General features: G+C 33.5%; 1 protein-coding gene across 1 annotated transcript; it reads right to left on the bottom strand.

Moving 5' to 3' along the window:
* Window positions 1–1,547: 1,547 nt before the first annotated feature.
* Window positions 1,548–4,665, bottom strand: LOC132039205 (receptor-like protein EIX2). The gene has a single exon (XM_059429742.1). The coding sequence runs from the start codon at window positions 4,663–4,665 to the stop codon at window positions 1,672–1,674; it is 2,994 nt and encodes a 997-aa protein (XP_059285725.1). The 3' UTR covers window positions 1,548–1,671.
* Window positions 4,666–15,487: the final 10,822 nt, after the last annotated feature.

Genomic DNA, 15,487 nt, shown 5'->3' with positions numbered 1-15,487 from the left:
CCTCTCCACGTTGTTGATCGGAGTGGAATTGGATGTGTCGGGTTTGGTTGCTTGCCCGAATCAAGGAACTAAATATCCGTAACACAATCTATCTCCAAGCCCTATTGTTGTCCGGTTCAAGCTAGCGTGACTTCCTGCCTTACATGAATGAAAAATATTAATCTGAATACGAATAAAATACGTGTTTAGATAGAGGTGCTGAAGTTGATGGTTAGAGGAATCCTTCTCGACATGCGATGTTTTTTCTACTTATGGAGAAGAACGTTCAAACAATTCCTCTGGTTCTACTACCTCCGAAGAAAAATGATGAATCCCCTTTACTTTTTCTCCTTATGGATATGAATATTTTAAGCAATTTTCTGTTTCTTCTATATCTAGCAGTGAATGAAGGGGCTGCTCCATGACAAGAAGCATCAAACATTAAAAATGTAGGACTTTGCTCACTGTCTCTGTTCAATGTTCATCAAGCCTGAATAGGAAAAGACATTTGGAGTGAGTCTTCAAATTGGACTATTGGAATTTGGAGGTACATTTTCTGTATGTTAGTTTCAATAATTGACTCTTAATTTTTACAGTACAGTTGTTTAATTTTAATTCTGTTGAGTAGATATATCGGTTCTAACAACTTTACACTTTCTCAGTAGATGCAATTGATATCAAGAAAGTTTTGAAGACGATAGAAGAAGGTTCCTTTTTTTTTGTGGGGGGGGGGGGGGTGGTTGAATATCTTATTGTTATGATTATTCGATGGAACTTGGACAATGTTTGAGCTTTATTTTGATCTCACCCATTCAAACTGATCAGAGTTATATCTGTTTTTTAACATATCTTTCCCTCTTAATTTCTTTGCTGAACCAGATATTTTAACATCTTTTTCCCTCTTTTACTACTGCAAACTCAACCGTTTACTTAAAATGTTGCAATTTCTCCATGCTTTATCTTTATCATTGAAGGGAGAAAAAAAAAAAGTTTCGATAGCCTACAATTCATTGATGACATGCACTACAAACATACAGTCTTGTGAACATTCCCCATCTGATTCTTAGTTTGAGCTCTTTTTTCGATGTAGTCAATGATACATTCTCTCGTCGCACCCCAAAACACTGGCAAAATTCTCCACAACTTTTAGTTTGTGTTAAAGTTAAAGTAGGGATAAGAATCTAGTGTATGGTCATTTACAATGTCCTATGATCTTCCTGAATAAGTTATTTAAGTGCGTATAGGATCTGTCGGAGGTCGGGGTGTAGGGGAACGAAAGATGCTCTTGATTTAGTCAATATTAGCAAATAGGATAAACATTTAGGTGAGCGCTTTCTAACTTATGAAATAAGTACTTAAATTTGCCTATGAAATTAGCAAATAAGATAGTTTAAACTCATGAAATCTTTACTTTGAGTCCATGAAAAGTAGTTTATACATTTTCTCTAGTTCTTTCTTGTGCTGATTTTAGGAACTAAGATAAACATTTAGGTAGCGTTGGTTCACAGTATTTCATATAGAAAAGTAAGTAATATGTGCTATACTGAAACTAAAACATAAATTATAACAGAATAGTAATATGTGCTATACTGAAACTAAAACATAAATTATAACAGAATGGCAGAGACAAACTCCTATAGCTCCACTTATTGAATACCTTGCTAAAGTTGACAAACACTTTTCAACATTTTCCTAAGTGTTTCTTCTACACGTTAAATATCCTAACATTTTATGCAGAAAACTCCATGACCATTCGTCCAACTCCAAAATGCATGTCTCTATAAATCTGAAATAAGCAATTCTCCATCTTTTCTTGATGACCAAAGTGCCAAAAAATACCCAAAAGCCAACCAAGTATCCCAAACCAACAACAGCAAAGAACCACACTTTCTCAAGTTTATCTTCATCATCAGTTTCTCCTTCATCATCCCTTCCACTATCAGATGTTTTAGTCCTGTCACCAACACATTCTATCAGAGGAGGACCACAAAGTGCAGCATTTCCTTGGAAAATTATTGGATCAACTTTGGTTTGGAACTGAGTACTGGTGGGAATTTTTCCTGTCAACTTATTGTAAGATAAGTTAAAGTGAGTCAGAAAGTCTAAAGTAGCTATGCTTGGTGGGATAGGACCTGACAACTGATTTATTGAAAGATCCAAGGTTTCAACCCATCCTAACTTTCCAATATCTGTCGGTATATTTCCTGTCAAATGGTTCCTGGACAAGTTCAAGGTTCCAAGTTTGTGTAAGCTTGTTATCTCTATTGGGATTTCTCCTGACAAATTGTTGCTCGAGAGATCGATACTATTGACTAGGTAAAGGATAGTCTCATAAGAAAGTATTCTTCCTTTCGCCTCTAGGTTCAGTTTCCCTTGATATTGTGCAGCTTCTGCATCAGTTAGCTCAACCTTGAAGGCTTCCAAGTTGCCAAAACACGACGGGATACAACCATATAAGTTGTTTCCTGAAAGGTCCAGTACGTGAAGATTTGAAAGAGTACATATTTTTAAAGGAATGGGGCCAGAAAACCTATTATTCCTTACACTGAGGATTGATAGTGATCTCATTGTTTCTCCTAGCCAAGCTGGGATTAGGCCTGAGAACTGATTGTTACTAAGATCAATGCTAATCATTCTCGTGCAATTTCTCAAACTCAAAGGCAATTCTCCAGAGAGATTGTTGCCTGAGAGTCTTAAAAACTTCAGATAAGATAGAGAACCTAGTGAACATGGAATTTGGCCAGATAGATAGTTCCCTGACATATCTATCCAATAAAGATATGGTAGCTTTCCCCAGAAATCAGGAAACTGCCCGATAAGTTGGTTATTATCGAGGCGTAAAGTAATCAACTGATTGATATCACCGATGCACAAGGGAATGGTGCCATTTATGCTGTTCATGGAGATGTCCAATTCTGTTAAATCGGGAAGTGCTCGGCAGATGTTGAGAGGAATAGGTCCTGAAAACAAGTTATCCCTCAGATTCAATATTGTAACATTAAAAGACCATAGTGGGAGAGGTCCCTCGAATCTATTGGTGCTTAAATCCACATAGGCATCAATGTTGAACTGAAATTTGTTCGGAATTTTCCCTGTCAAGTTGTTGAAAGCCATGTCTAGATTAACCAGCTTCAAATCCAACTCTAGAAACCAATCTGGTATAGCATCGGAAATCCCTGCGGTATTGATTGTTATGCTGGTGAGCTCATTCTGATCCTTCAACCAATGTGGGAATTTGGGGCCTAATTGGCATGACTGGATACTCAAGAATGTCAGCTTGAATGGAGGAGTCCAACTTGGGTTGATGCTAAATGCCAAGGTAATATTCCTACCAAATTTCACGCCAATTGAAAATTCTTGCAAGTTAGAAAGATTTAGTAAATGGGCTTCTGTGACAATACCTTCCCACATATTCTCAGAGATATCCAATGAGACCAGCGACGTGAGCTGCCCGATATTTGGGGTGAGGTTCCCACTCATTTTGTTTGATGTGAGATAGAGCGTCTCCAAGGATGATAAGTGCCCTATAGTTTCAGGTATTGTGCCTGTCAGCGAGTTGTACCTCAGTTGAACATCTTTTAGCTTCCTCAAGTGGCCTAATGTAGCAGGAAGATTCCCAGTCAATGCATTGTGACTCAAGTCCAATGTCTCCAAGTTATTGATTTGGCATTCTGATAAGGCATCGATGAAATCAGTAATGTCTCCAGTGATGTTGTTGTCGGAGAGGATCAAAGTCTTCAAATTGCATAGCTTCCCTAAGCTTCTTTGGAGTGTCCCATTGGTACCATAGTTGGAAGATAGATCAAGATATTTAAGGGAAGTGAGGTTTGCAAACTCATCAGGCAGTTCACTAAGAATATTGTTGGAGCTTAGGTCAAGATGGACAAGGTTACTAAGTTTGAATATCCATCGAGGGAAAATACTTGAGTTGAATGCATTGTTGGAAAGATCAAGTACAAAAAGGGAAGTAAGATTTAGGGATGGAAGAGAAGATGGAAGGTTTAAAAGTTGACATTGAGGCAAGTGCAACTCCAAGAGAGAAGGAAGATGATTATTGATTGTTAGAAGCCAAGAATTAGTAGCTTTGCTAAGATCTGAACCTCCCAAATTTAAATGTTCCAAAGAAGAAAGTCCTTTTATCCATTCAAGGTCTTTCTCAGCTGGCTGGTCTGAGTAGGAACTCAAATCAAGAACTCGCAAGTTTGAGAGGTTTCCTAAAAACGGAGATATTGAACCAGAAAAAGAAGCTCCAGAAAGATTGAGATACCTCAATTCTTTGATTTGACCAATGAATTCAGGCACTTGGATTCCTCCAAAATTGTTCATGCTCAAGTCTAAGTATCTCAAGTGTTGTAACTCAAGTAAAGATGGATTAATCTCACCTCCCAATTCATGGTTACTTGAAAATTTGTTCCTGAGATCAATCTTTACGACGTTTCTGGTCTTATTGTCACAGCTTACACCAAGCCATTGACAACAATCTTCTTGATCAACCCAAGAAGATAGCCTGCTTGAAGGATCTGTGAGATGTTCTTTAACTTTTAGTAGTGCATTCTTCTCTGTTTCAATGCAAGTGCTTACATTAGAGGTGCCAGCAGAGGAAACAAAGTGATAATCTATGCAAGTGAAATACAAAAGTTGAAATAACAATATGAGAAAGATATTTTGAAATGAGTTGCTCTCCATATTTGCTTGCTGTGAATGAACAAGGAAGGAAAATCTCTTGTCATTTATAGGTATAAAAGTTGGAAAAATTAAAGACTGTCAATTGACCATAATAATTTGGAAGTCCATGAGTGCATGTACCTAGGAAGAGTCTAAGTCCTTGTGGTGTCAAAGTCAATAAGTCTTCTGATGGTGGACTGATGGACTGGTGTCCAAGTCAATAACACTAAAGAATCAATTGACTGGCTAAGTATTTCCCATACCTACTGTTTGCATCCAAAATTTCATTGAAGTGTTTGCTATGCAACATATCTTAGGCTACTTAATTAACTCAATGTTGTTTTAGGCTACTTAGTACCTTTCCCTTTGATAATAATCGAACCTCCTAACTCATTCTCTTGTTTTCACAGACCGTTTCGGAGTCAATTTTTTCCTTCTCCCAAAATGTAAACATAGATCAAAATTTTGGTAAATTCAAAAAGAGTTTTTTGAAAATATTTTGGAGTCTCCACCCAATACAAATAAAGGGATCATCTTAATAAGTATGTTAGGCTACTACTTAGCCAACTTATTTTTTTCTTTTCTAGAAAGAGTTTGATTTGTGTTTAGAACATTTTGGGAAAAGGAAAAATTAACTCCAAATCAGTTTACAAAATCTGGAGAATGGGTTAGGAGGTTCCATTATCCGAGGGAAAAGTGTGAGGCGTCCTTCAGATTTGTGTGATATGCATTTACATTCTGATTTAAGTTGATTAATTAAAGTTTAGACTAAGGTATCCTATACATTAAATTACTATCCTGTATAATCACCTTTTTTTTTGGGTAGGGGAATGTGGAGCCACTGTTCAGCTATGTAATCTGTTCTTAAATCATGAAAGGCATTAAATGGGCCATGCCAAGGTCTGTGGTGGAGCAATTAGCTTGCTGGAACAACACATATGGTTTACTCTGAAGATAAGTCTAGTAATGTGGAAAATTATCTCAACTTGCATATGGTGGAAGACTTGGAAAGTTGGAAGGAAAAAAACACAAGATGCTTTGAAGAAGTCTAGTGATGTGCAGAAAATCAGGATGCAATATTTATTTTTCAGGGGTTAATAGCATTTTTGGTCCCTCAATTATTGATAAATTCAAATCTTAACCCTTGTAATACCTGACTAAGCATATTTGACCTGCAACTAATTAAAACATGGACTTTTGATACTTTGCTTATGAATATTCACAAATTTACCATGATTACCAATTGGTATATTACTTAATTCCACATATGGTATGTTAAGTTTGTACCATTACTCTATATTTAACAGTAATAGGAAAGTCAAACTTTAATAGTCGTAAAGAAAGAAACATGACGTCTTTCAGATCTTTCAAGAGTGACATATAAATTGAAAGAAGAGAGTAACTAAAAATATTGCTTCATAGGAAGGTAGTTCTTAGCAATGGCTTTTATCATCACTTGTCATTACGTACCTCGCACACCTCGGATGATGATTCCACCTGAACGGAGCTTCACGCGATGATTCCATACAATGTCATGATTAAGCTTCACACGGCGATTCCACTCTGATGCCACTTTTCACTCCACCCAAAATTATCATATAACTAGTAAAGTTATCCACGCTTCGTGCGGTAATAAAAGACACAAATGATATTTAAAATATTTTTTATAAATTAGTTGAGATAGAAGAGATAATATTTTCTATTTGTATGCATTAAAAATCAATTCTAATATTGCTGAAATCAAATGAAAATGACTGATTTCATTTAAGACATTTTAAATTAAGAAAAGCAACTCGTCAAAAAAAAAAAAAAAAAAGGGGGGGGGGGGGGGTGGTAAGGGAAGATTGATCCATGTACCAAAGCCAAGAAGCAAAGAAATCGAAAAAGGAGAAAGACAAATCCAGTCATGTATGCCCGTAATAAGGGAAGATTGTTTCTTCTTGCTACTCATTATTTTCCACAAGAACATTACAAGATACTCCCTTCACATAAATATTTAATATGGAGTAAAATATTGTCTAACCAAACACTTTCAAATTCTTTTTCTTTTTCTAACTACAATAACATTTCAAGAAATTTTCTTCTTTCACATGATTAGTATGAAGTAAAAAATGAAGATGTTCTATTCAAGAAGTTTGAACTTATGATATTACTATTAGACTGTAAATCATGACAACTGCTAATTCATCATCATGCTTATTTACTCGATTATAGAGAAGTAAATAAAACTAAAATACTACTTCATAGATCTTTACATCAAAGCATAATAAGGACATAAAGATGTGATAAAGATGATCAAGAGGAAAGAGTGAACGAAAAATTCTCTAATTTTAACATTTTTATTTACAAACAGCGACACGTCAAAAAGAAGAAAGATATGATTGAATTATAATAACATACAAAGAGAATGTATCTATGAGGAGAAAACGTAAACACATTACACATGCACAATTATCAATTACTGAAGTATTCTAATTGGCAAATGAAAGAAAATTAGACTAAGGGAGAAAATGGCCAAGGCCGAAACTCGTAGCAACTCATTTTTTCTTCTTCTTATAATTAAAAAGAATCTACCAAGTTGTGATTCTAGAGTTGCATTTTAAGAAAAGAAATCCAAATTGTGCACTTACTTTGATATTATAAGAGAAAACAGTTGTTCCTTGGGCCTCCAACGAATATTGTTTTGTTTGAAAGGTTGGATCTGTTATATTGCTTAAAGTCCTTAATTGACACATAACTACATGATGAAACTTCTTTACTAAAAAAATAGAGCAGTCATTCTAAGTGATTAAGTGAAGACCTAATTATCACTCTCATGCATGTTTAAACATAGGTTCAAACCGAGATAGAATGAATGCTACGAAAAGAAAAGTCGCCATAGGCGACAAAGGCGAGTTCCTTTTCTTCTTTTTTTTTTTTCTTTTTTTTTCTTTTTTGTGAGTCGAATGTAGCCCAAGATGCTTTCATGAATACATGCTCGGGTATGGGTGAGTCTTGCATGAGAGTCAAGCATTTTCATCATGGGCAGCAGATAAAAATAAAATACAAATTAGAAAAGAGCATATAACTCTTAATAAAAAAGGAAATGTATAAATCTAAAAAACCCCTGTCTTCTAATTTAGCGCAAAGAAACAAAGAGACCAAACTATGTCAACGATACATGCTTATATTGATGCCTAAGCATATTGTTCACACAAAGAATATTGTAAGAGAAAGAAATAAAATATTCCCTAATTTTGCTGAGGATTTTTAGGGCATGCATTCTTATATCTTGACAAAACCTTACATGGACATCATAGATACTTCAAATTCGAAAAGCGATTTAGTTCATGTGCTGAGCTGCTAGCCATGCATTTTGATGAAGGATGTTAATCCACGAAGCACTGACAGGAAATGATTTTCTCAGAGGATAGGGAATAACTTTTTTAAAGTGTTGTTAAGTGGAAATATTTGATCAAAGTGCTGGATTGATTGAGGGTGATTAATGAAGTTTGGAGAAGGAATCTAGCATGGTAAAATTATCTGTCAAAACAAAAGCAAAGAAGAAGGTGTTGCACCCTATTTTTATAAAGGCTAAACAAAGTACAATTAATGGGGCTCTAAAAGGTTGATTAGAGTACAGAGTCGCCACCTAGCATTTGAGGTATACTAGGATACCCATAAATTATTAATGTATGCAGCTTAAAAATGGGCTGCGAAAATAAGTGAGATTCTAAGGAAGGGTTCAAATTATTCCGAAGGGAAAGTGTCAAGCATCCTTCAGAATCCACAAAATGTGGTTTCCGGCTGGACCTGATTTAACTAGACGAGGGATATACAAAATGATTGGTTATTATTTACAGAAATATTAAAGAATTTGAGTAAAAAATGATGAACATGAATGTTGATGTAGTAAAAGAGAATAAACATTTGCAAGCGTATGAAAATATGTATTATAAGATCAATAAATAAAATATGTAAAAAAAAGTTTTTTGATGAACAAATATTTAATGAATGTATATTGAAAATTAACGTTTAAAGAATAAAAAAGAGTAAATTTATTATTTAAATATAATATACAATGAAGCTTCAGATGATGGAACAAAACTTCTAATGAATAAATAGCTAACAAATTTTGACTCAAGAGTAAATCTAGTATGAAAAAAATTTATTTACAAGTCAATAAAAAACATGATTAGAGTGACTTACAACTCTATCTTTAAGAGAATATAGCATGAACGTATTTGTTCTACATTAACTGATTTGCTTTTGAATAAACAGAAGATTAAAAAAGACATGTGAGATAAAAATCAATCAAAAAGTTTCTACAAATCAATTAACTTTATTATATGAAAAGGTATAAAGATTGCACATGACACTCTTCTAAGCCCAAATTTATTGGATTTAACGTGAGCCAACTAATTTTAATTAGCTATGTACATACGCCTAATTAATTAACTAATTATTAGATCACATTCTAAAAGGTAAATATTGAGGTAAACTATCCTAATTATTTACTAAAGTGTGCCAAGCAATTAAATTAAAAGTCCAGCTAAACATGTTAACTATAAAAATATTAGCAGCTACAAATAATAAGTGAGCAAGTAAATATATAATCTCCTCCTTTTAACCCGAGTGTAACGTTTTCACTTATTTTATGCTTTCTACGATTTTAAGAACGCAAAAATAAAAATAAACAGAGAATCCGAGAAGTTGTTTGAACTTCTTTCGAGCGTCATCTTCGGGAAGTAACTTTGGATACCTACATAAGACATAGTAAAAATGTTAATAATGGGTAAATATTTAGTAAAAATGTTAATAATGGGTAAATATTTATCAAAATGAATTAAGAAAATGATAATACATATATATATATATATTGCGATTTAAAATAAAAATCCGTCTTATGTGCAGGGAAGGCCTCGAAAATCGACCGAAATTTCTTCATCGGCCCAAAAAGTATAGAATGTATTCAATATCCATAAACCAAATAAAAAAAATTTTAAAAAAAAATTAGTCCCCCCCCCCCCCCCTCCCCCAAATATCCCTTTTCAAAAAATGCATATGTGCAAAGTATTCAACAAATGAAAAACATGTCAAAAATAAAAACAATAAGTAAGCAAAAATGCCAAGTATGCAGTAAAAGAGATATGAAAATGTAGAGCAAAAACAATAGAACACCAGGATTATAATGTCTGTATGTGTATGTAGTTGTGTTTGGATAGTGGTAATATATATATATATATATATATATATATATACACACACACACACACACACACACACACTAGCAATACATGCGATGCACGGGCCGAACATATCTATTTACTTTAATTAGCCAGTCTTTAAGGTTTGTATTTTGAAAATAACTTTTAAAAACATTCTAATCGTTATTATATATAGCAACATATATAAAATGTATTTTATGTACCATCACTTTAGTTATAATTAAAAAATGGAGTTGATGGAATTTAAGTCTTTGAGTTGGAAAGAGTTGGACTTTTTTCTCATTATCATGACAATGAAAGTTGTTCATCAATGTGAAAAAGAAAATTAGTAAGAATATGAAGGAAAATTAATATTTTGATTCTAAATTTTTTCTTTTAAATTTTTTAATATCTTAAATGTATACCGACAGGTTGATATCCATTTCAATTAAGTATCGTTCGTATCCAAACATAAGAACCATTGTTTGATATATTGGATTTTTTAAAAGCAAAACTAATAAAATATTTTTATTAAATTAATTAAAAAATATATTATAATTTTTTATGTTAACAATTATAGATAAAACAAATTGTTACAAAGAAATCAAAATTAGAAAAATATATGTTATATCGTAAATCAAATAAATTTTAATTAAAATGAAAATATAAAGTAATACATTTTATAAATGTAAAGAAACAATAATCGAGAGACCGCAAATGAGAGTAAATAAGCAAAGAATTGACAAAGAAGGAAAACGGGGATAAAAGTCACTCCCTTCCTTCACTTTTACTTGTCAACGTTAACATATCAAGAAAAGAAAAGAAAAGAAAAATCTTCTTCTTATTTTACCGTACTCATTTTCAAATCATTTTCTGAGGCTATTGAGACTATACACCAATAAATATGGATACTGTGATAAAATATATACTTCATTTATTAATTCTCAAAGAACGTGAAAAGTTAAAAGTGAACAAATTATGTGTAGGAGAATTAAAATAACTTTTGGTACAAATTTGCATTGCTATTGTTCGTTCTCTCTTCACATTTAAAGTATAGACAAAGAAGCAAAACGGGGATAAAAGTCGCTCCCTCTGTTTACTTTTATTTGTCCACGTTAACATATCAAGAGAAAGAAACCAATATGGTAATTATTAGGGATAAGGCACTATTACCCCCCCAAACTATACCCTAAGTTCCTACGACACACCTTTCCTTTCCCTGGGTCCTATTACCCCCCTAAACTATTTTTTTTTCCTTAATTCTTTGCACCTTTAACGCTGACGTGGACCAAAGCGTGCGAACACATATGTTAAGCGCGTAAGGAGTAAAAAAGAGAGGTTATAACGAATGGGAACCGACCACATGTCACCCCCGTAGTCCATTTGAAGACTACTTCGTCCAAACACACTTAATTTCATCAACTCCATTACAAATTTTCACCCATTTGCAAGAGCTAATTTTGTGGCAAATTTTTCCATTTTCGATCGTGTTAGTTAATTATCGTGTAAATTCTTAATCTTTTCTCCTCTCATGTCGAATTTCAAGTTTAGGTTTGAAATTTCTTCCCCAATTGTGTATGAAATGTTAGGGTTAGGAATGGCGAATAGCTTGTTGAATAAGTTGTGTATGGATGAAGAAGATGCGATGCTCAATGTCGAAGTGCGATGCAAACATGGCATTTTGCTGAAAATGCAGACTTCTTGGTCTGACTGCAATCCCGGAAGGAGATTTTGGTCTTGTCCTCACTATGGGGTTTGTGTTCATGTTCTAATTTGGTTGATTAATTTTAGTGTTAGTGTTAATTTGAAGTGATTGTATTCTCTAAATTTCGTGCCACAATTGCAAGTTTTTCAAATGGAGAGATAAGCAAAGTGTTGATGAAAGATCAAAGTTTATTATTCCAAGATTGGTGAACAAAATCAAAGAGTTAGAAGAAAATTACGAGCGTGTTAGGTTGCATTTGGCTGAACTTGAAAGTTTTAAGATGCAGTATGATAATCTCAACATGAATTCACTTGAACTTGAAGATTCAAAATAGGATGAAATTCAAATGGATGAGCTTGAAAGTCTTACCCTTCAATATGATAATCTCAACATCAATTTAGTTGAGCTTGAAGATTCAAAAGAGATAGGTGATTTGAATGAGGTTGAAGTTTCAAAAGAGGAGACGAATGATTTGGATGAGCTTGGAGATTCAAAAGAGAAGAGTAATTTGAAAGAGAATGATATGAATGAAAAAAAAGAATAGCAACTCGTGTAGGTTTAATAGAACAAATCCTTTGGTGTTTGATGGTTTGTGTATTTGTTGTGTATCTTAGTGGTTTAATCCAAATGGGCAACTTGAAGAAAAATCAAATGAAGTTGCCATAGTACTAATAGAACCTCATTTTGGTTGTTGTAATGGAACTTCAATGATCTCGGATAGGCTAAAGTTAGATTTGTTTTGTTGTAAAGTACATTTTGGTATTATAATGAAGCATGACTTGTTTGGTTTATCCTACTTTTCTTGTTGGTATTATTTGAGTAAATTTTGGCAATTTTCAATTTTGGCAATTTTCTTTTGTTATTGGTTGAGTCAATTATGGCGTAGGAATAAGATCACATATAGCAACATTTTGTTTCAAAATGTTGAGGACGGGGAGTGTATGCCGGATCCGGCATACAATCTTTAAGGAAAAGCCAAAGTTATGCGGATCCTAAGATAACTAAAAGTCCGCCCCATAAGGCAGAATTTTCCTAAGACATAGTTTAGTTATGCCTTATGGGGCAGAATTTTAGTTAAGGCATAACAAAATTATGCCCCATAAGGCAAGAACTTTTCCTTAAGGCATAGATTTTGCCTTATAAGGCAAAGTTTAAGTTATGCCTTAAGGAAAAGTTCCGCCTTATGGGCATACTTTAAGTTATGTCTTTGGATGAGAATAACTAAAAGTCTGCCCTTTCTCCGTACTTATTGTTAAACATAACTAAAAGTTCGTTTCTCCGGCTTATTGTTAAACATAACTAAAAGTCCGTTTCTCCTAGCATTTTTAGTTAAACATAACTAAAAGTACGCTTCCCAACTTATTGTTAAACATAACTAAAAGTTCTATTCCCAAGCAGACTTTTAGTTAAACATAACTAAAAGTTCTGTTTTTTCCTCCGATTTAGTTAAACATAACTAAAAGTACCGTACCAGCTTTTTGTTTCAAAATGGACCAAATTTTGTTTCAAAATGGACCCGTATTTTGAGTCATAATGCACTGATTTTGAGCCAAAACGTACCCCTTTGTTTCAAAATGGACCGTTTTGAGTCATAATGCACTCAGATTTTGAGCTAAAACCGCACCATTTTTAGCCAAAACGCACCGGTTTTGAGCCAAAAAATGCACCGGTTTTGAGCCAAAATCGCACCAGATTTTGACCCCAAAAAGCGCACTAGTTTTTGACCAAAATCGCACGAGCTTTTTGACACAAAGCGCACCGGCTTTGAGCCCAAAGCTGCGCGCTTTGGCCCAACCGCGCTTTTGAACAAAATCAGCACTCGCTTTTGAGCCAAAACTGCAGCTTTTAACATCAACTTTTGAGTCAAAATCTGGTCTGTCAAAATCTGAACAAAAGCAGCACTTAAACATCAACTTCAATCATCAAACATTCAATACATAGAACTCACATTCAAGACCACATAAAACTGCTGAAAACAGGAATTCAACATTGCATATAAATACTAGAATTCGGTACCATTTCTTACAAGAAAATATAGTTTCAAAATATAAAAAATGGTACATCTGAATACCTTTTACCAACATGAACAAAACAATTTGACATTAACAAATACGGATTTCTAAATTAACAAAATCAACATTTGATATCAACATTATAGCTTCCACGGGTCTCTTGGCAATGAAGGAGTGGTACTTTGACTTGCATTGTTTGAACCATTAGCTCGCTGATCTCTAATCTCTTCGAAGCCTTCTAGTTGTGATTGATTTAGTTCCTTTCCATTTTAGTCCACTTGTTGGTTTGAAACCAATATCACCGGTTATATCAAGAGATCTTATTATCTTTTCTGGTCCAAGAGATACAATTCTCTCGACTTGGTAGTCCGGAAGCTACAAAAGAAGATTTAATAAGTTGAATTTATTATAAGAGAACAAAGATATATAATGTAATGTATCGTACTTAAACACACTATGTTGTTGTTTGTTTCCATCCATCTTTCTTAAACACACACTATGTTGTTGTTTCCATCCATCACTTCATAACCTCGTTAGCCCATTAAATTCAATGGAATGTCCGTTGACTTGTCAATGTTCCAATATTTCATTCCCATTGGAGAGATGTTGCCTATCCAATATTAACATTAACATATTCACTCATTACCCTACCAACATATTTTGGTTCATCATCATCTCCAAACACTAAGTCCCCACCATGATACAATCTAAGAGTTATGAATGTAAACCACATCATAACTAATCCGCAAACAAAGATAAATAACAACAAACTAAGTAATCGAAAATTTTGAAAATTCTATTTTCGATTCATCAAACTTGCAAACCTTAAAACCCTAAATTAACAAAACCCCAATTAAATGTAGTAAAGAACTAACATTTGGACTAAATGCAAACTTAGCCTTCCAACTGACCTTGAATTTACAAATTGAAACACCGAAGAAATCACAACACTATTCTTGTTTTGAACTGGAGCGAAATTGACCCTTTTGGAATGGAGAACTTAAGATGCTAGTATGCTTTTTTTCCACTTATAAAATGCAATTTTAAGATTTTGGGATATAATCTTCAATGATCAAAGAAGGTTTTTTATCAATTGATTTTTTTTTTGGTTCGGGTGAAATTTTTGATTGGGTAATATTTTGGGAAAAGTAAAGATACGATTTAACCAAGGTCAATAAATTAAAAGGGAAAAAGAAAGTTTACTTGGGGCCCACAACAGTGATCACACGACAAATATAATTGGGATAGTGTACAATAAGCCTCCACGTCAAATTAAAGGTGCAAAGAATTAAGGAAAAAAAAAATAGTTTAGGGGGGTAATAGGACCCAGGGAAAGAAAAGGTGTGTCATAGGAACTAAGGGTATAGTTTAGGGGGGTAATAGTGCTTTATCCCTAATTATTAATTAGTACGAAACTTCAATTATGTTGATTGTGTATAAAGATAACGACTACGCATATATTATAGGCATACATATTTGTATACATCTCATCATTTTTCTTGTATTCCTTTATTTATCATGGGGACCATCAAGCTAGGCAACGCAAAAAGAGTGGGGAGAATCATGCAGAAGGGGATGGCCATTAATTTTCATAGAATTAATGAGTGAATATTTGTGTGCTCTTATTATTAATTTTACCCTTCACATTAATTACTCATTTTCAAATTATTTTCGAAGGCTATTGAGACTTACACCAATAAATATGAATATTATAGTAAAATATATACTCTCTCTGTCTCATATTACTTGTCACTTTCCCTTTTGTACGCCCCTTAAGAAATCAGAAATAAAAGATGTATTTTACTATCTTAACCCTATCTCTCTCCAATAAATACGTTATAATCAAAATTGACTATTTTCAATAACATTTATTACTAAGGGTAAGATAAGAAAGATTTAATTAATTTTATCTTATAATTTTATCTTGGTTTTGTAAATGA

Source organism: Lycium ferocissimum, chromosome 12 (assembly GCF_029784015.1).
Source record: "Lycium ferocissimum isolate CSIRO_LF1 chromosome 12, AGI_CSIRO_Lferr_CH_V1, whole genome shotgun sequence".
Lineage (NCBI taxonomy): Eukaryota > Viridiplantae > Streptophyta > Magnoliopsida > Solanales > Solanaceae > Lycium > Lycium ferocissimum.
Note: the sequence above shows the minus strand (reverse complement) of the source record. Positions and strands in the feature narration are given on the sequence as shown.